Source organism: Equus caballus, chromosome 2 (assembly GCF_041296265.1).
Source record: "Equus caballus isolate H_3958 breed thoroughbred chromosome 2, TB-T2T, whole genome shotgun sequence".
Lineage (NCBI taxonomy): Eukaryota > Metazoa > Chordata > Mammalia > Perissodactyla > Equidae > Equus > Equus caballus.
This window is the reverse complement of record NC_091685.1, coordinates 33,152,201-33,173,803: the sequence shown is the minus strand read 5'-3', so window position 1 is coordinate 33,173,803 and position 21,603 is coordinate 33,152,201. Positions and strand designations below refer to the sequence as shown.

General features: G+C 51.0%; 1 protein-coding gene across 4 annotated transcripts in view; it reads right to left on the bottom strand.

Annotated features, from left to right (window-relative positions):
• Window positions 1-10,644: 10,644 nt before the first annotated feature.
• ECE1 (endothelin converting enzyme 1) overlaps window positions 10,645-21,603 on the bottom strand; it is a 104,253-nt gene continuing 93,294 nt past the window's right edge. For all 4 annotated transcript variants that reach the window (XM_023635572.2, XM_070260793.1, XM_023635570.2 and 1 more), the window contains 6 exons: window positions 20,004-20,107; window positions 16,889-16,999; window positions 16,128-16,195; window positions 15,213-15,403; window positions 14,282-14,377; window positions 10,645-13,333 (listed from right to left, as the gene is read on the bottom strand). In XM_023635572.2, the coding sequence (XP_023491340.1) occupies window positions 13,157-13,333; window positions 14,282-14,377; window positions 15,213-15,403; window positions 16,128-16,195; window positions 16,889-16,999; window positions 20,004-20,107 (747 nt within the window). In that variant the 3' untranslated portion in view covers window positions 10,645-13,156. The remainder of the gene's footprint in view (window positions 13,334-14,281; window positions 14,378-15,212; window positions 15,404-16,127; window positions 16,196-16,888; window positions 17,000-20,003; window positions 20,108-21,603) is intronic.

Genomic DNA, 21,603 nt, shown 5'->3' with positions numbered 1-21,603 from the left:
GCAGGGATTGGATGGAGTCCAGGTTCCACAGCCAGCTACCTAAGGCCAGGTTACATGCAGCTCTTGCCAATCTCTGCACCCTCAGTTTCCACCACTTCCCCACTGATACGTACCCTGAACAGCCATACACTTTCATGTCTCCAAATCTTTCCATATGCTCCTCCCTCCATCCAAAGTTTCTCCTGCTCCTGGATTGCCTAGCAAGCTCCTATATATCCTTCAAAACCCAACTCAAGTATCAGCTTAGGGGACAAACTTTCCTTGATTGCCCTCCTCCTCCAGACAGATTTAATCGACCCCTGGCTTCTGCTACTTTTGTGCCAGGACATTATTTTCTTGTGATTCTATCACACTGTATTCATAAGGAGTTTATGTAGCCTAGTGCCTGGCACATAGTAAGTATTCAATAAACGTTAGCTTATTTATCTCTCCCCATGAAGCTGGAAATGGCTTGGGGTAAGTGTCACAACCTCCTTTCTGAACATAAAGAAAATAGAAACCTCTTTCATTTCATGCCATAATATGGTCAACTTTCAGCTTTAGCCAAAAGCACTAAGTGATATTTTTGGCCTTCTCAAGCCAAAGTATCTTTTTTTTTTTTAAAAAAAAAAAAGATTGGCACCTGAGCTAACATCTCTTGCCAATCTTGCCAATCTTTTTTCTTCTTCTTCTTCTTCTTTCTCCCCAAAGCCCCCCAGTACATAGTTGTATATTATAGTTGTAGGTCCTTCTGGTTGTGCCATGTGGGATGCCACCTCAGCCTGGCCTGACGAGTGGTGCCATGTCCGCGCCCAGGATCCGAACCGGTGAACCCTGTGCTGCCGTAGCAGAGCGCGCGAACTTAACCACTCGGCCACGGGGCCAGTCCCCAAAGTGTCTTTTTAAACCCACATCAGTCTTCAACCCAGGCCCAGTCCTCTCTGTTACTCACACCCATAGCTCCCTACCCTTCTCACATTTGTACTTGTATCATGGCTGTCTCCACTAGGAAGTAAGGTGCTGATGGCAGGGACAATGACTTTCACATTCAGTGCTGTAGGCCCAGTATCCAGACAGAGCCTGGCACATAGGCGGCACTCCACAAATAGTTGAGGGATGGATGTTGATTGCATTACTGAGTGACCCTACTCCGGCAGATTTGAGGGAGCCCTCTATGTGGGCAGGTTGGAGTCCTCTGCTGGACAAGGGTTTCTGGAGCGGCTTCCTTGCTCTTAGCAGAACTCCTGAGCCCCTGTTTTTGGCATCATAACTGAGAAATGTGGGAGAGGAAGGGCCCAGGACAGTGCGGTTCTGCTTCAGCAGCGCGGGGCTTGGGTGTGGGAAAACACAGGCCTTGGCTCGAATCTCACTTCTGAGACCTTAGTCAAGTCACTTCACCCTTCTGGGCCCTGATTCCTCTCATCTGTACAAAGAGGATTATAGTGGTTCCAATGTTCCAGGAAAGTCATGAGGTGGAAAGATCTAGCACAGTCCTGGACACACAGGGACTCATCGATAAGAGAGGGTCCTCTTCCCTCGCCCTTCAACTCCTGCTCACCTCTCACACAGCCGAAGCTCTTTGGGGCAGGGAGAGTCCACGTGGGTTGGCTGTAGGACTGCACACATGTAGAACTCTAATTTATGGACCAGAAAAGCACAAGAGTTAAGAACTCAGGCTCCAGAACCAGCTTGCCTGAGTTCAAATCTCAGCTCCTTAGCCATGTGATCTTCGGCAGACATCTAACCTCTCTGAACGTCAGTCTCTTTATCTGGAACATAGTAATGCTAATATAGCATTGCTCTCACAAGACTTTGCAATAAGTAAGTGAACGAGTGCCTGGTACACAGTAAGCCCTCATGAAACCCAAACGTAAGCCAGCTCTTGTATTCGAAGTGAATGCAACGTTTGCACAGATTCGATTTGGTCCTCTCTTAGCTGCCCATGACTGGATCTGCCACAGTGACTTGGGGTTCATAAGGACTTGAATCTCTGGACCGCCATGCCTGGCCGCCTCTCGCCCCAATTCCTGGCTTGGAAATGAGGGGAACCTGGCTGCAGAAAGTTGTCCAGTGGCACAATGTAGTGGGTAAAGCCCCAGCCCTGGAGTCGGGCCCAGCCTGGGTTTGAATCTCAGCTTTGCCGCTTCCTAGCTGGACTACTTTTCCTCTCCCACCCCAGAGTCCTGCCAAGAACCACAGTGTCTATCTCACAGGGTGGATCAGAGCATTACAGGAGGTAACGTGTGCAAAGCGCCCAGGATGAGGCCAGGCCCAGGGAAGCTGCTGGCTGAATACAGTCCCTTCCCTCCCTCTGGCTGGCACTCTGCCCCCTCCCAGCTCTGGCTCTGCCTACCACGTTCAAAAGTGGCTGCTGCACCTGTCGTTTCTGAAAATACATTCCTGGCTGCTTTTGTCTTTTCATCCAAGTCTTCCCCAAAGCCTTAAACATTCCCAAATCAAGGGTTTAAAAAGACAAAAAACTCAAGCTGACCTATCCATGCCGCTAGTTGGCAAATGTCCCAGAGGATCTTGCTCTGCCCATCACTGAGCTTGACATTCAGATCCCTCAGTCAAATTCACTCACATCCGACAAGATCAATGAGAAAACTAGGCAGCGATGATCAAAAGGGCCGACAAAGGCTCTTGGGGTAACTCTCCCAGCAGGATTTCGCACCACACAAAAGTGCATGCAGGGGGTGTTCCATGAAAGCTCCTCCACTCACCGGCATCCCTCAGGCCCAGAGACACCAAAAAACCGTTTCCATGACAACCTGCTGCAAATGTTATATATAAATGTGTGTGTGTACACAGCCACACAGAGATGCACGGAAATAAACTCTTGGCACAATTTTTTCCTGTTCCAAACACGAAATAACCTGCAAGGATTGATTGCTGGGAGAGAGGACAAAGAACGTTTTAAACAAACAGGCTTCCGATGTGCTGGCTGTCGCGGATGTACTCCTGTTTTGATGTGGGTCTGTTTTGTTTCCTGCACCTGGAATATAGCAGATACTCAGTAAATAATTGTTGACTGAATGAATAAATGATGGATAAATGGAAGAAAGAAAGGAAGGGAGGGGGGAGGAAGATAGAAGCAGCCTGGAATGTCAGGGCTGGATGGCTCCTACCGAGTATCCAGTCTAATCTAACCCCCTATTTTCTGTTGGAGATACTGAAGCTCAGAAAAAGGAAGGAATCTTGCTGAAAGCCACAAAAGGAGTTATGAGCAGAGCCCCAGTCTCAGAGATTCATTAGCTAAGCGCTTAATGAATGTGAGTCAACTTTATATCCGAATAATAAACATATATTGAGCAATTATTTTGTGCCAGCAACTGTGCCAAGTACTTAGGAACATTCTCGTAATTTGAAACCGTGCAAGAGGTGTGTTAGGATTTCTGTTTAACAGAGATGGAAACGGGGGCTCTGAGAGGTGAAGTCGCTTGAGCAAGGTTACATAGCTCCTCTGTGGTTGGAATGGCGATTAACCTCGGTCGCTCAAACACCAGGTTCTGAGCCTCTACGTTACACAGCGTCTCTCTGAAATGAGGACCCAGAGCGTGGGCCAGATGGAGGAGCAAAAGAGGAAACAGTGGCAGGGACTGTTAGCTCCATTCTTGCGGATATTATAGGCTCAGAGAGGTGAAATAACTTGCCCAAGTCAGGGAGCTGTGGGGAAACGACTAGAACTCACATTTCAGGTTCCCAGTTCTTTAGTTTACTCGTTACCTTCTAACAAAACCCCTGTGGAACTGAAGTCTGGCTCCTGTCAGCCCCAAAGTCAGCCATCTAACTGGGCAGGGGGGCGGGCTCCCCTCGGGCTGTCTTTGAGTCCCAGGAGGTGGACCCAGGGCTGATTCCAAGCGTCTCTTTAGGGTTTTGCGCCCTCTGGTGGTCATATCTTAGAACTAGGAAGAAACAGGTTGCTTGAACTCTAGGAAACTCCCTCGCTGGAACGGGGTTTTGCCCTGGATACTCTGAAAGGACATGGAAATGGTACACAGGGTCCAGGTGCAGGCTCCCTGCTGCCCTGGATGTGCCGTGCTCCCCTTTACATATGCTGTTCTCTTTGCCTGGCACACTCTTCTCTGCCCCTCACCTAGCAAATTCCTGCTTGTTCTTCAAAGTCGCAGCTCAGAGTTCACTTCCTCAGAGGTACACTTTCATATTTCCCTGCGCTTCCAGGTGTAGAGTGCTCTTTACAATTGCAATTTCTTGTCTGGTGACTGCCTTTCTTTTTCTTTCTTTCTTTCTTATAAGGACACTAGTTCCATCACGAGGGCCCCACCCTCACGACCTAATACCTGGCCAAGGCCCCCCACATTCAAACACCATCATACTGGGGGTCAGGGCTTCAATACATGAACTTTAAAGGGACATGGTTCAATCCGTAGCAACATATATCCCAGAGAACTAGCTTACTGATTGTGTTATTTAGATTTTTTTATACCCTTCTTATTTTTTGTCAACTTGGCTGAGAGTAGGGTGTTAAAGGCTCTGATCATTAGGGTATTTCTATCCTTTCTCTTTGCAGCTCCTGCAGTGTCTGCTTTAGGTAGGGGATCGATCTGATGCACAGACATCCAGAACTGTCACAGCTTCATTGTGAAATGTGGCTTAGCATTATAACGTGTCCTTCTTCGTCTCATTTAAAAATTGTTTTATTTTGGTTGAATTCTGGTGTCAGGGTTGCAGACCCTGCTTTTTTTTTTTTTCTTCCATTTGTCTGTTAAATCTGTGTCCATCCCTTGATTTTTCACCTTTTTGAATCACCTTTTTGAATGTTTTGGTTTTGTGGCTTATATACACCATAGCATTGAATTTTGCTTTACGAGCCAATTTAAAAATAACTTTCTTATAAGTGAGTCGAGCCCATTCACATTTACTGGTGTGACTGATGGGCTCGGCCTAACTTCCGTCGTATTAGTTTACGCTTTAGTTATGTGTTTATTACATTTACAGTTTCCTTCTCTGTCTGATAGGTCCTCTTTTCTCTTTTTAAATTTATCGGTATTTAGGAAGATCTATATTTTTGTTCTTAGTGATTATCTTTTTATTGATATTTTTTATAGATCCCTTAACCCTCTCTTTTCTTGCTTACCTTTTTACTATCTGATCTGTCCATTTTGAATGGTATCTTTTTGTGTGTGTGTGTGTGTGTGTGTGTTTGTTTTAAAAGATTGGCACCTGAGCTAACAACTGTTGGCAATCTTCTTTGTTTTTCCTGCTTTTTCTCCCCAAATCCCCCCAGTACATAGTTGTATATTTTTTCAGTTGTGGGTCCCTCTACTTGTGGTATGTGGGATGCTGCCTCAGCATGGCCTGTTGAGCGGTGCCATGTCTGCGCCCAGGATCCGAACCAGTGGAACCCTGGACCACCGAAGCAGAGCATGCGAATTTAACCATTTGGCCACGGGGCCGGCCCTGAATGGCATCTTTTTATTCCTGTGGATCCAACAGTCAGTAATCTCTCTCTGTCTCCTTCCCATCTCTTTTCCTCCCATTTTTTAGTTGCATTTGTTCTGCTTTTTCAGAACATGTAATGGTTATTATGATTTTTTGCCCAGGATCCCACCCTTGATTTAGTCTTTGCTGTACTAGTAGTTGATATGTATGACATGCTCGCTGACGGTCGTTTTGCAAACAGTCGTCTCTTGCTGGCTGAAGCTCACTCTGTAGCGGATTCCTCAGGGAGGGCACACGAGTACTGTGTTCCCTGAGCTCTTGCACATTCCAAACCGCGTTCTGTAGTTTTGCTATTTGAAGGACAGTTCGGTTCAATATAACATCCTTGGATTGCTTCCGTAGTTTCTTGAGAATGCTGCTCCATTCTTCTCTTGCTTTGTGTATTTTTATTGTGTCAAAATATACAGAATATTTATCATTTTAATTATTCATGAGTGCAATTCAGTGGCCTTAAATACATTCACAATGTTGTGTAACCACCACCACCCAAAATATTTCCTATATGCAAAACATTTTCATCATCCCCAACAAAAACCCTGTATCTATCGAACAACCCCTTCTCCCCCTCCCCCAGCTCCTGGTGATCTCTATTCTATTTTCTGTCTCTATGAATTTGCCTATTCTAGGTGCCTCATATAATGTACGTTATCTTTTAAAAAGTCTGATGTCTGTCTAATTCTGTTGCCTTTATAAGTTATTCGGTATTTTTGCTTGGGGGCCCTGAGGATTTTCTATCTTTAAAGTCCAAGAGCTTTACTAGCATCTATCTTGGAGTTGATCACTCAGTGTTAATTTACATAGTACCCAGTGAGCCATTTGATGTGGAGATCCAAGTCTTCTTTTATTTCTAGAAAGTCTTCCTGGATTCCAGTTTTTTTATTATTATTATTATTTTTTTTTTTGGTGCAGAAGATTGGCCCTGAGCTAACTAACACCCATTGCCAAGCTTCCTCTTTTTGCTTGAGGAAGATTGGCCCTGAGCTAACATCTGTGCCAATCCTCCTCTATTTTGTATGTGGGATGCTGCGACAGCATGGCTTGATGAGTGGTGTGTAGGTCCATGCCCGGGATCCGAACCAGCGAACCCTGGGCCTCTGAAGGAGAGCAAGCAAACTTAATCACTATGCCACCAGCCCCAGACCGGCATGTTGGATTTTAGTTTTAAATGTTAACTCTTTGTGTATCTTCTATTTCAGTCACTTTCTCTCTGACCATTTTTACTTCTTCATCTAATTTTCATTTTTTTTTATTTTGTGCTTTTCTTCAATGTCCTTTATTAAGTTTTCATTGGAATCTATTCTTCCTTAGGTGTCTTTCAGTTTAATCTCTATTTATGATACTATTTTGTTATTTCTTGTCTGCGATCAATTCTCACTTAATTTCTTTCTTTTTTCCAGTCTCTTTCTGTTATTTGTTTTTGTATTTCTGATGTGAGGTATTTGTCCACATCTCCAAGTGCTTATTTGAGGATATTTAATTCAGTTTGGAGTGTTGTGTTATAGTTTTCTTCAGCTCTATGCTTGGTTTTGGGGGAGAATTCTGATCAGTCAAAATGCTCTGATTTGCATTTCTCTTCTTTTTTCCCTGTAACAGTAGTTTTGAGTGCGTGTGTTCCGCCTTCTTCCACCCCATTCACTCAATGACAGCATTCTTCATTCGAGCACACCCGACGCTGTCCCTGATCAGCATCCTTTATGAATGGTATGTGTGTTGGAGGGGGAAGTTGGCTTTTCTTATTTCTCCTTTGTTGTTTTTTTTTTTTTAAAGATTTTATTTATTTTTTTCTCCCAAAGCCCCCCGGTACATAGTTGTATATTTTAGTGTGGGTCTTTCTAGTTGTGGCATGTGGGATGCCGCCTCAGCATGGCCTGATGAGTGGTGTCATGTCCGCACCCAGGATCCGAACTGGCGAAACCCTGGGCGGCTGAAACGGAGCGCGAACTTAACCACCTGGCCACGGGGCCGGCCCTTCTCCTTCGTTTCTTAAGATTCTTAATCCCCTTTCCTTCACTACCACATCTACAAGGAGGCCCACCCCTGCTCTGTGTGCCTGATTCTCCCCAAGAAGCAATGCTGCCCCTTCCACTCTTTCCAGACTCTTCCCTGTTGGTGGTGCTGTGAGTGGCTGTTCTGCCCAAACTGTTTTCGTATTTCAGCACTTGGTGTTGGACATTGAGAAAGTGATTTTGTCTGTGGCTCATCTGAGATCACCGCGCTCTGCTCCTGTTTTTCGCGCTCTCTCTCAAACCTCCTCTCCGTCACTCTCTGCTCCCACAGGCTTGCAGCTGCAGGCAGTGGGAGCTCTGTTGGAATTTGGATTATGTCTCTACTTCAGGTAATTCGAGGTTCACAGGTGGTTTTATTTCCTCTTTTTGTTGATTTACATTCTTTTGGGGGGAAGGTGAGCAGGGAGATTAGAAATTAGGGAGCCACCATTGTCCTCCAAGCCTGGATGTCCTGGTAAATGCATTTTAAATTCAGTAACACTGAAACTGGTCCTCACAGTGGGTGACAGTGCCCAGTTCCCTTCATCCTCACCAACGCTGAGAGTTTAGAATCTTCTCTAACCCCTCCCTCTGCAGTTCCTCAACGCCAGAGAGCCTCTGCTGAACCCTTTTGCTTTCACAAGTATTATTATTATAGGTTGCATACATTTTCCAGTCGTTCTCAAGTTGCGTCTTGCGTGCGTTTCCGTCTCAGCTGTAGGGTAAATTCCTGGAGGGCCAGGCTGGGGTTTTAATTCCCGCCTGGGGAGGGGGCATGCTTCGGGTGGGGAGGATTTATTACTAACAAGGCGGGGGAGGAGAGAGGGGCCCCAGGGCTCAGCGCAGGGAAGAGGAAGGCGCCCGCTCACTCGGTCATTGGGAAAGGGGGAGTGTCGGGAAGACAGGCCTCTGCGGGGGGCGAAAATGATGCCTCCCGTCTGCACCTTCAGCCTGTGCGCGTGCGCGCCTGTGGTCCCCGGCGCTGTCGCTGTCCTGAGCAGCCTCTCATGTCTTCCCAAGGAGCTCCTTGCTGGCAGCCTGGGCTCAGAACCCAGCTCTGCCACTGCCCCCTGTGCCCTGGGTGATAGCATACCCTCTCAGAAAATGGCTGTGAGCATTCAGAGAGCATGTGCGTAAAGCACACAGCAATAATAAAAATCTTTAAAAAAGGGCTGGCCCCGGTGGCCGAGTGGTTAAGTTCGCGTGCTCTGCTGCAGGCAGCCCAGTGTTTCGTTGGTTCGAATCCTGGGTGCGGACATGACACTGCTCATCAAACCACACTGAGGCGGCGTCCCACATGCCACAACTAGAAGGACCCACAATGAAGAATATGCAACTATGTACCGGGGGGCTTTGCGGAGAAAAAGGAAAAAAAATAATAAAAGTCTTTAAAAAAAGATAAAGCACACAGCACACAGCCCAACTCACAGTAGGCATGCATATGTGGAAGCTTTTAAAAAAAAAATCCTTGTATTCATTCATTGGTAAGGGTGTGTGGAGAACATTCCAATCTGAAGGACAGGCAGCAAAAGGCTTGGGCTGTTCAAGGTGCAGAAAGGAGGCTCCAAGTGGGGAGGGGAGCTCTGGTGGGGGGCAGGCTGAGCAGGGTCCAGTGCGTGCAGTGGGGAGCTGGTGACGGGGCGTGACACAGTCTTTAAAGAGCTTGCTCTTCGGAGGACAGCAGTTGGAGGGGAAGGGGCTGAGCTGTGCAGGTGAGAGATGCTGGGGGCCATGGGCTCACGCACACCTGGGGGCAGGAAGACACCTAGTGTGAACATTCTGAGGAGCTCAAAGTGCGTCATTGTCTCAAGCACCCTCACAATCTCCCCAATATTTGTGGGTCACAACAAAGAGAAGAGAGAGCCCACTGTCCATTTTATAGCTAGAGAAACTGAGTCTAAGAGGAATGACTTACTCCTTTAAAGCAAGGCAAGAGCTCCTTGAGTGGGTGCTTACCTAGGCCACCACTCCCCCGTTAGTTAAGGCTCAGCTGGACATCTTGTCTGGTCACCCCAGCCCACAGGGCTCTTTCTCTCTGTCATTGGTGTATGTGGGGATGGTCCCCTCGATCATATATTACTCGTGGCTATCTGTCCCTCCAGCTGTCCTTCCACCCATCCATCCACTTACCCAGCCGTCACTGAGCCCACAATGTGCCTGGTCCTGTGCCAGGCACTGGGCTGCTGGGACGGTGCAGGCACCTCCATAGCCTAGAGAGCTGGAACTTCTGTGTTATGGGTTGAATTGTGTCCCCTCAAAATTCATATGTTGAAGTAGTAACCCCATTATCTCAGAATGTGACCGTATAGGGTCACTGCAGATGTGGGCCCTAATCTAATAGGACTGGTGTTCTTACACAAAGGGTGAGAATGTGGACACAGAGACAGACACGACACGGGGAGAACACCAAGTGAAGACGAAGGCAGAGCGCGGGAGTGCTTCTACAAGCCAAATAGCGCCGAAGATGGCCAGCAAGCCACCAGAAGCTAGGCAAGGGGCCTGGAACAGATTCTTCCTCACATCCCTCAGAAGGAACCAACTCTGCTGACACCTTGATCTCAGACTTCCAGCCCCCAGAACTGTGACACAATAAACTTCTGTTGTGTAAGCAAGCCCAGACTGTGGTACTTTGTTCCACAGCCCTGGCACTAACACACTCGCGTAGGAGAGGGATGCCTGTGTGAGCCCCCTAATCTGGACTGGAAGTCAGTAAGAGCTTCCTAGAGGAGGTAATGCTGAGCTGGGCATTGAAGGATGGGTAGGAGTTTTTCAGGCAGAGAAGTCAGGAAAGAGCACTCTAGGCAGAGGAAAGAACATGTGCAAAACCCAGGAGGAGGCGTGAGTCTATGTCAGGGACTCTTCCTAGAACCTCTTTGAATTTCCATACTCCTGCCTGACCCCCAAACCCCTGAGCCCTGGAAACCCTCTGCCCACACCCTGTGCTCCAAGATAAGGGAAAAATTACTTTTACCGAGAGGCCGCTTGGTGACGTGCACTGCTCTCACCAGCAGGGGGTGCGCACACGAGCACATGGATGAGGGAAGATGGGCACAGGCAGAGGAACCTCCTGGCATTTGTCAGGATCCAAGGCCTCTGCTCTGGGGAGGAGGTGCAGCCAGCCCTGACAACGCTAGGGTGGGCAGCTCTGTGCTGGCCGAGGGCCCTCCCAGATCCCCACAGACACGCCACCCTTGGAGGCCACACACTCAGTCACACGGCCCTTGGTACAAGTACTTTATTACAGTTACAATAGTGCCACACCAAAACTACAGTAGCACAGAACATAATAATACAAAAAATAGATTCCCAGCTCCAAACCCACATTCATGGACCCACAGAGAAGCCAGCCCTATGCCTCTGGCTCTAAGGGGAGGGGTCTCTCGGAAGGCAGCGGCCCATCCCTCAGCCTTTTCAAAGCTCTGGAAGGGTAGGGGTAGGAGTAGCGGGGGACGCTTCCTTTGCTTCCATCCCTGCTGGGCCTGCGCCTTCCTCTCCCCGCCCCCCTCCCCCTCCCCCTCCCCCTCCTGAAGCAGCGAGTGCAGCCTCTGTGCCCTCTGGCTGGACCCTCAGCCCTAGGACGCTTGCTTCTGGCTGGGAGGTCCCAGTATGGTGCAGACCGACACTCTGGAGGCTGTGACCCTCCACGGGGAAGGAGGGTCGGGGGAGAGCAGGCCGGGCAGGGTCCAGGACTGGGAAAGCTACCTCTATGTGGCAAGGTGCGTGTGGCGGGCTCCTGCCCCTAGCTCCTTCTCCGGCTCTGGTCCTACCTTTCCTCTGAAGAGCCACTAGGCCTGCTGCTTGGGGGACCACGGCCTTATCTGGAGCCCACCTCCACTGCCCCTGCCCCAGCTCTGGGGCTGATGTGAAGGTGGGTGAGGCAGTGGCTGAGCTGTCTGCTCCTCTCTGGCAAGGAGGAGTCTGGCTTCCTGGGTGATGCAAGTGCACTGTGGCAGTGGGGGCTGGCCGGGGGTCTGGCCTGCTGAGATGGGAGCACCATGGCGGGCATGGGCTGCTCCTGCCTCAGTCACAGGTGCCTGCTTCCCCCAGAGGACCAGAGTAGGGCTACAATTAGCTCCACCTGGGGGAGCCCCTGAACTGTGACCTCAGGGAGGGGACAACATTGCTGGTCCCCTGACAGCACAGATCAGACTGACCAGGTTGGGGGAACCTTCCCCCCACAGCCTCCCAGGGCTGAAAACATCCCCCAAGAAGAAGAGCCCATCTAGCTACAAGTATTGTCTTAATGTAACCCAAGGGGCTGAGAGTGGGACGGAGGCCAGAGAAAGCTCAGGGGCTCCTCAGACTCCTGACCTGGGTGCCGCTGACCTGCAGGCCACAGCTCCTGGGCTGCTGTGAGAGGCAGCTCTGTGGGCACTGGGAGCAGGGGGTATGGCCTTTGTTACAGTCAGGACCCTTGGAGGATTCACCGAGGAGGCCAGGGAGCCCCGGGGGTGGGGGAGTGCCTCCTTGGGGTTGAGCCCAGGGCCACAGCTTCACATAAGGCACTAGAAAACGGAGGGTGAGCTGTCGCGGTCCCGGGAGCCAGGCCCAGGCCGGGGGGCGGAGGATGGAGCCCACAGGGAGGATTTGAGCTGCGTAGGGGAGCACAGCTCTTTTCTCTTTTCTCTTTCCTCTGGCGAGAGGGTCAGCAAGGGAGACCCTGACGTGGCTGGGATGGGGGGACTGCTGCAGAGGGAGCAGGCCCCCAGGATAGACATGGGGTAGCCAAAAGAAGAGGGACGGAAAGAGGACACCCCCGGCACAGCGGAGTATATCTTCGGGGGGGGTCTCAGCCTCGCAGGGCTCCCATGGTCCGGATCCAGGGTGCTTGAGAGCCCCAGACTAGGTTTGAGGACCCTGGCCTGGCCTCTCTGCCTCAGCTATCAGTCCCCAGCAGAGACTCTGGGGATCGACCTTCCTTGCTGAGGTTCCCACTTTGGACTCTGGGGACAGATGCAGGCATGCTGAGAGGGGGTTGCCAATGAGTTTGGCATCCTCGAGCTGGCCCCTTCCCCTGCCCGGCCTCCACGCCTCTCCTCTCTGCTCCAGGTGGCGGCAGAACCAGGTGACCGGGCTGAAACTGCATATCCCAAGGACTGAGGCAGCTCTCGGGGGACCCACTCAGCGGCTGGGGACCCTGCCTCAGCCCCACCTTGCAGCAAGTGAGGACGAGAGGGGCTAAGTCAGTGGGGCTTCCCTTGTCCACAGGTCATTTAGAAAAACAGAACATAATAAATATACCAATCCTTTCCTTAAAAAAAAAAAAGTGTTTTAAATGCATTATTTCCCTGAAGATTTCCAGTGTATTCCACATGTTTAAAAAATAGTTTCCCCAAAAATATATCTTTAAAGCATTTGACACAGTGGTATTTGTGGTGTATCTGGCGCTGGATGTGGGCAGGGGGCTGTGTCCCACTGCCCTTGTCGGCGGGGGGCCCAGGCCTGGCGAACAACCAGCCTGAAACCCAAATGCCCGTTAGAGGTGACGCACGTGTGCCTGGGATGACAGGGTCTTCACAGGGGATCAAACCTCGGATTATGTTGAGAACCCACATCGCAGGCTCAGTTCCAGCTGAAAACCCTCCAGTGCCGGGAAGGGGGCCCCAGGTGGCCAAGGGGGCTGGGCGATGCCCTGGACACCGGATGGAGGCGCAGCCTTGTTGGGCGCCCCCTGGGGCTTGTCCTCGGCCCCTCCCCCTCCTCCATCCTGGCTCTTGGTGCTTCGCTCCTCACCAGACTTCACACTTGTGATGGGGGTTCATAGGGGAGCCGGGCGGGCACTGAAAGTGTTCCGAGAACTCCCTGGAGTTGGAGATGGAGCCGATGACCCGGAAGCGGGAGGGGCTGTGGGGATCGGTGATGAGGCCTTCATGGGAGCTCTCGGGCGTGCGGACGGAGCACCAGACCTTTGTGAGGGCAACAAGGGAGAGGCAAGGGTCACTGTGGGGTCCTGAGGCCGCCACATAGGCCTCATCCACAGTAGCAGGGGAATGAGGCCCCACCTGGTTCTGAGACCCTAGGGTATCAGGAGGGCCTGCTAAGTGGGTAAGGAAGAAAAGGGGGCTGGTGTGTCCCCATCCTAGCATCCACTACCAGTGTTTCTAACTGCGTTCCCGCAGCCAGAGCAGTGTCCCTGTCTGTCCCAGGCATCTGGGTTAGACTTCATCTGACCGAGGGATTCAGCCCCCAAACCAGTTTGGAAACCTCAGATTGAGTCCAGATCACTCACATCCTGGGCAGAACAAACTGCCCAATGGCCTGGTAGCTCTGGGTGCCAACAGAAGGCTATAAGCTGAATGCAGCTCAAAGGACAACCTGGGGCATCTAAAAATCTTTTCTTTTCTTTTTTTGAGGAAGACTGGCCCTGAGCTAACATCCATACCCATCTTCCTCTACTTTATATGTGGGACACCTGCTACAACATGGCTTGCCAAGCAGTGTACAGGTCTGCACCCCGGATCTGAACCGGGGAACCCTGGGCCACTGAAGCGGAATATGCGCACTTAACCGCTGCACGCCCCAACCTGGAACATGCGCACTTAACCAGGCTGGCCCCAACCTGGAGCATCTTGAATCTGAGAAATTTCCAGAACTCCAGAACCAGAAGGCCATTAGCGATCACCTTGTCCTCTCATCTACCTGATGCAGGAATCCTTTTAATAGCATTCTTCACCCTTCCTTGACTCTCTCAAGTGACAGGAAGTTCACTTTCTTACAGGGTAAATGCCCTGTGGATGGTCCAATGAGCTAGGAGGCTCCTAATTTGAGGGGAACTTGCCTTTTGGCTCTCGGGGCTCCTGGAACATCAAGATGGCAGAATTTGCCTGAGTTTGGCTTTGTCCTCATGAACTCACCTGCGCAAAGCCCAGGAAGAAGAGCTGGTTATTGGTGAGACCCAGGGTGGGCAAGGTCTGCTCAGCCCCGTTCTTCTTCACCCAGTTCTGGTAGGCCTGGGAGGGGAGAAAGCAAAGCTCAGGGGTCCCATGACACAAGAGCAGGCAGGGTGGCGACGGGGGCTAGTGTGGGAGATCTCAGAATTTCCACTCTGTCGGGGCAGGGACTGGCTTCTGGGTGTATCACCCACCCCACCTAGGTACTCAGGCCCGAACCCTAAAATTTTCTTTGATTCTTCTCTTTCAGTCAAAGCAAACAACCCCAAATCTGACCATTTCTCTCATACTTCCCATTGCTCCATCCCATCTCTTGCCTGGACAACCTCACAGTAGTTTTCTAACTAGTCTCCTTGACTCAAACTCAGAGTTGACATAGCAGCTTCACTCATCGTTAGAAAGCAGGGGCTGGCGAACTTCTCTGCCAAGGGCCCGAGGGTAAGTCTTTCAGAGGTTACACGGGCTCTGCTGCAACTACTCAGCCTGACGCTGTGGTGTGAAAGCAGCCACAATCTGGAAACAAATGGCTGCGTCCCCCCCAGACCAGTATTTGAACCCACAACTGGCTCCATGACCAGTGACCCCTCCCTTGCATCTCGGGCCCCTGCTGCCTGAATGGGTGTGGCTTCCCCTGCAAAGGTAAGAACAGGCAGGTCTTTAGGTGCGGCCAGCCCGAGGTCTCCCCTGTGGCTCTCAGTCGGGCCGGACTTGAGGGTCGAATGCCTTCTCTCCACCGAGCTGTGCGAGGTGCCTTCACAGCCACCCCCTCACCCGGTCCTCACTCCACCCATCTCACGGATGAGGAAACCAGAGCTCACGGAGCGGCCGCAGCTGGCTGCCGCGTGTCTGAGGAGCCAGACGTGGGCCCGGGGCGTGTGGGGAGGGGGCCTCTCACCCGATAGGCCGCCTTGAGGCCCCCGTTGTCGGCGATGTTCTCCCCGAGCGTGTGCCGGCCGTTCACCGGCTCCCCGTTCACGCTGTAGTTGCCGTACTGCCCCACCATGCACTCGGTCTGCTGCTTGAAGGCCTCCACGGACGAGTTCTTCCACCAGGGCCGGAGGTTCCCATCCTTGTCATACTCCCTCCCTGCAGGGTCCGAGGGAAGCGTTGGGTCAAGGGGAAGAAGAGGCAGGGCCAGGGCCAGCCGCTGCTGACTCCTCCCGGGGAGACTGGATTCAGGTGGCCGTCCACCCGTCTCCCGACCGGCACTGGGGAGCTGATGCTGGTCTGAGCGTGAAGGAGCTGGATGAATGAGCCAATCCAGGTGGCGGCAGAGGAGATGGAGGAATGCGATGCACGCTGGCCAAGGGCCTCTGCCTGGAGTCCCGCAAGGGGTATACAGAGCTGGCAGCGCCAGGGTCAGGGGACGGGCCCCGGCCTCCAAGGTCTCACCTCCTCCTTCTCAGCCTTGGGGTTTCCAAGGCAGGAGGCACTGAGGATTCTGGACATTAGCTGGTGAGGGGACTAACTTCAACTCCTCTGACTGAGGTCAGACAAGAGAAGTCTCTGGAGTAGTGGAGAAATGTACACTCCCCACTGACTACAAAAAATATCCACCCCTAAGTACTGGACACCTTCCAGGAGCAGGGTGCTCTACTGTGCCCATTGTACAGACAACAAAACAGAGGCGTGGAGAAATGATGGGACTTGCTAAAGTTCACACAATCGGCAGGTGGCTGGGCCAGGATTTGAACCCAGATCCTTCTGTCTCTAAGGCTAAGACCCTTGGACGTGAAAGGAGCAAAAGCCGAAGCAGCGGGGCCAGGAAGCTGATGGGCTCTGTCTGAAGGGGATCCCGAGGATGCTGTACCTTGATCATCAAAAGCATGAGTCAGCTCATGGCCCACGACGACACCGATGCCACCAAAGTTTAAGGCCCTGGAGGGGAAGACACAGAGGGGAAGGTGATGCCTCAAGGGGAGAGACCATCACTTCCTGGGCCTAGAGACACAGCAGAGTCCCTCAGGGCTCTGTGGGGACATAGCCGCAGCCTGAGCCTCCAGACAGGCCCCTGAAGCCAGTCAGAGTCTGGGTGAGTTGGCTGGGGTCAGCCTGGGCCCCCTGCACTGTGCTAGATGCCCCACAGACCTGCGCTGTCCTCTTCGGTCATCTCAGAAGAGTGCGGCGTTATTAACCGACTCTGTAAGTGAGCCACCCAAGGCTTGGACCGGTTCAATCACTCTGCCCAGGGGCCACACAGTCAGCAAAGAGCAGACCTGGGATTCGAATCCAGGCTCGTGTGGATTTCATTTCCCGGACAGTGTGCCACCCCCCACCACCCCAGCTGTGACTGTTCTCAAACATTGTTAGAGGGGCCTCCCCCCATAGACGGCTCTTGACTCCACAACACGCCCCAAGTTCCCAGTGTGCAGAGGAAGCACAGCGAGTGAGGACGTGGTTCCCCCTGCAGCTTCTCTGCAAGTCTCAAGCCGCCTGGGCCGGTGGGGCAGAGAGCAGTCAGTGAGACTGGCTTGATCACATGTTCAGCTGTAGGCCATAGGGCTGGGCCAGGCTGGGGGGCCGCAGAGGGTGGGGAAAGGCGATGGGGCGGCAGCTCCAGGAGCATCCTACTTGGGTGAAGAGCGGGTGTAGAACGGGGCCTGCAGGATCCCGGCCGGAAACACAATCTCGTTCTTGGTGGGCGAGTAGTAAGCGTTCACCATGGGTGGGGTCATGCTCCACCTGCAAGCAACACACACGTGAAAGGTCAGGCATGGCTTGGGGAGGCGCGTGGGGCAGCGCAGCTGGAGGCTATCAAGAGCCTTAAAAATGTGACTCCCCTTGACTCTAGGCCCAAGTGCACCCACACGCAAGAAAATCCACAGCAGCACTGTCTTTGAGAGGGGAAAACTAGAAAACACTCAAATGTCTATAAAGAAGGGATCGGTGAAATCTGATGTCACACCGCACAATGGAATCCAGAGGCTCTTACAAAGAGCAAGATGGACCACATATATTGAAAAGTCTCCACCGTCTAGGCTCAAAATGTATCAATCAGCAGTTCTTAAAGTGGGTCTGTGGACACCTGGGGAGGGGGGTCCTCAATTCCCTATCAGGGGGTCTGCACGGTCTATTTTCATAATAATGTTAACATGTTATTTGTCTTTCCCACCATGTTGATGTCTGCACTGATGGTGTAAAAGCCACAGTGGGTAAAAATGGCAGAGCCTCAGCTGAATCAGCAGTGGCACCAATTATTCTTGTGGTCACCGTGTTCTTCACCAGAAAAAAAGGTGAAGTGTCCATTGTCACTTAAGGACGTCCTTGATGACGTAGCATCATTATTAATTTCATTAAATCCAGGCCCTCAAGTATGAGTCTTTTAATATTCAGTGCGACCAAATGGGAAGGACACATAAGCACTTCGGCCTTTTTCAGGAAACATCCTTTGCCCCTGAGGGGGTGACTGACAAACTATGGCATTTCGGACTGGGGTCTCTGGCAGGCATTTTCTTGAAAATGAATAAATTGAGCTCATCACCTCAAGGGAAACAACTGACACCATTGGTTGCCAATGATAAAAATTCGAGGTTTCAAGAAAATTTGAAGTTTCAAGCAAAAAGTAAAATTCTGAAAAACTGGTATCGATCACCACAAACTGAACCATACTTTCCAACACTTAAAGACTCTTCTCAGGAGGTCAGCGGTGATATTAACAAATGTGGATTTTTTTTTTTGGATATGGTCTAATGACAGGGTCATTATTTGGAAGATACGGAAAACTCAGTGAGCCACTGTTTTCCAAATGACCAAGGCATGGTGTTACAAAATCACGCACAGGTACAAGACCCATTCAAAGGGCAAGACAGATGGAGGGATTTTAAGAGAGTAGGAAAAGTTCACGGATATGGTTTCAGATTCCACAGTGCAATGAATCTTTAAGAAATTATGCCTTGTTGAGTTTTGGTGTAGTATCAGTGAAAAATGCACAAGTATCAGAAAAGACTATTAAACTATTCCTCCATGTTACAACTGCATATCTGTATAAAGATAGTTTTGCTAAGTATTTCAAAATAACACACTGCAACAGATGGAATGCAGAAGCAGGCCTGAGAATCCAGCTGTCTTCTGTTAAGTCAGACATTAAAGAGATTTGCAAAAAGTAAAACAATACCTCTCTTCTCACGAAACTTTTTTTTCTTTAAAGATTGGAGCCTGAGCTAACAACTGTTGCCTCTTTTTTTTTTTTTCCTGCTTTTTCTCCCCAAAGTCCCCCAGTACATTGTTGTATATATTGTTTTTAGTTGTGGGTCCTTCTAGTTGTGGCATGTGGGATGCCGCCTCAGCGTGGCCTGGCGAGTGGTGCCATGTCCATGCCCAGGATCCGAATCAGCAAAATCCTGGGTCACTGAAGCGGAACACGTGAACTTAACCACTCAGCCATGGGGCCAGCCCCTAAACTTTTTAAAAAAATAGTTCTTTTTCATAGAATTTGCATAAAAATTGATATAACCTCCATAAACAAAAAGCTCTTTGGGGTCCAATAATTTTTTAAGAGTGTAGAAGGGACCCTGATGGTATATAGTAAGGAAACATTTGGCCTCTCAATTATTTTTCTGGTGTGGAGGGGAAGGCCAGTGAGGAGTGGACCGAGACAGAAGGGACATTTTCTCCAAGAGCCTGGACAGTCACTCTGTCTCCTCCAGGTGTGCCCCACAGAGATGTGTTAAAAGGTGCCTGAAGCCATGGGAAGATATTGAGGAATTTAAAACATCATATTTATATTCAAATAATCATGGATATATTAATAGGAGACAAAATTTAAATGAAAAACTAAAAGACTTCAGAGAAATTCAGAAGCTGTGGCAGTACCTGTGCCCTATTTTGGAGATAAAATACTGCCTTCGTGTGCGTTTAGGGGGTACTCTGGTTGAAGACAAGAAACTTAGAAGAAACAGAGATGGTCAAACCCATGTTGTCCACGAGGGGGCGCCAGAGGCAAAGAGAAGTTGCCCTCACCTTTTGGTGAGATTTATTCCCAAACCGTTCTAAGCAGGAGGGAGCTTAGTCTGAGAACTAGTACTGGGTTGACCATTCCGGAGTTTTCTGAGGAGACTGTTGAAAAAATAGGTATCAGGTCTCACTCCAGATTATTTTGATTTAAGAGGGTCTGGGCACAGGCCAGGAAGCTGCATTTAAAACAAAAATTCCGCAGAGTTCTACTGTGCAGGGAGGTTCGGGAACCACGGCTGTCAGAAGCCCACCCAGAATCTCGCCTCTGTGGGGGAACTGTGTCTGAGAACCCGCCACTCCTGTCAGTGCGGAATTACGGGAAACCAGCCGGGGGCCCCCTCCGTGCCAGACACTTCCCAGAAGTTCTCGCACTGGACTGTCACAGCCACCCACGAACCGGCTCCTCCCATCCCATCCGCAGATAAGGACGCAAAGGCTTCGGAGGTTGAAGCGGCAGAGCTGGATTGATGCCAGGTCTGCTCGACTCTAGAGGCCAGACCACTCTGCCCGAGGGCTGGGTGCCGGGGCAAACAGACTCGAGCTGATCCCAGCTCCTGGCTGGGCAACACTTTCTTGGTCTTTGGTTTCCTCATCTGAAAAGTGGGATAACAACAGGACCCACTCCTCAGGGGCCCTTCTGACAGTTACATCCGGCACGTGGTCAGCGGTGCGGCGCCGGCGAGCTCAGCCCTGAGCGTCCCCACGTGCCTTCCTCGCGAGGCCCGGGACTCACTGATCTCTGTTGGGAGCTTTCCGGAGCTGGTCGGCAGTGACTCTCCAGGAGAAGTTGAAAAACCGCATGGCGTTCTCGAAGTAGAGGTCCGGAACCGCGGTGTACTGGACAAGAAAGAGCAAAGTCCAGGATCAGGGCCCGTGCAGGCGGGAGGCACCTTGGATCCTCGAGTGCAAACCCCTTCTTCTAAAACTGAGCGAACCAAGACCCCGCAGGTTAAAGGTCTGGTCCGCGGGTCAGAGGCTGGAATGGAGGGCTCGGGGCTGCGGGTTTGGCTCCTCCCTAGGTCCTCACCCTGCGGGGGCCTGGCACCCTCTCCCCTTCAAAGACATGCTAAGAGCCTCCGCCGCCCAACACCCACAGTGTCACAGGGCTGCACGGACCTCAGGCAGGAACTATCTCCAGCAGAACCTTCTGTGATGACGGACATGCTATGCCTGTGTTGTCCACTATGGTAGACACCAGCCCCATGGGGCTACTGAGTATTTCAAATGTGGATAGTGTGACTCTCAGTTTAAAGTAATTTTAATTTAGAAATTAATTAGTTAAATAGCCATCTAAGGCTTGTAGCTACCACACGGGACAGCACAGATCTCATAAATCAAGGCGGGACCTATCTCTGAAACATCCGGGGACAGGCCTCATTGCACATCACCACCCACTCCGCCCAGCCCTTTGGTTCTTCTCAGGTGCAAGGTTCTCCCTTAGATCCACTCAAGACCTTTCTGGCTTCTCGTCAGGGCTCTGGGAGAACGCTGGGCCCTCGGGGACAGGACTCTGATCCTGTGGGCTCTGCTGGGCTTCCTCCAGGAGCCCCTGGTCTACATCATGACACCCTGGGGCATCTTAAATGATTCTCAAGGAAAAAGGCTGCAGTATGTGTCCCATATTCTCAAGTAATTTTAATATTCTTAGGTTTTAAATATAACCATAATGAGAGGTTATTATAAAATGCCTGAATTCACAAATTTCTATCACAAGAAGATGTGAAACTTTACCTTTGGGGGCAGAAGCACAATCCATTTAAAACTGATTTGCCAAGAGCCCTACCCCCAGGGATGTACCAAGCACCCCTGCTGCCTAATGAAGCTGAAACTCGCATCTAGGATTCACGCCTGCTCCTCTTTTCCATCAGCATTTCGAGGTGCAAATGCGAAGGTTTCTCCGGGACGGTGAGGGAGGCGTCTGGGGGTAGGAGGCGACTCTGGGGGCTGGGAAGGAGGCGGTGGCATGAGGGGCTCTACTCTTTACTGCACCCCTGATGTTTTAGGGGCGCCAGTTCTCTCCGCACCTGCTAGGATTGGTTACCTCCATCATCTCCCACTCATAACGGAGCTGACCACTTCCAACGGGGCATGTTGCTGGTACTGACTGCCGGTGGCTCCAGGGAGGCAGAGGCCTCCAGCTGGCCCGGGAGAGGAAGGAGCAGCAAACAGCTTCCTCGTGCCTGATCCACCCCCAAACCCCACACCACAGCATCTCAAGATGTCTCGACAGTTATGGTGCCTCTGGCATCCCATCTGGTCCCAATCTGCCTTTGTCCTTTCCCAGGTGGGGACCCCCATGGGCATTGGGGAATGCAAGGGGGCAGGGTGGGAGC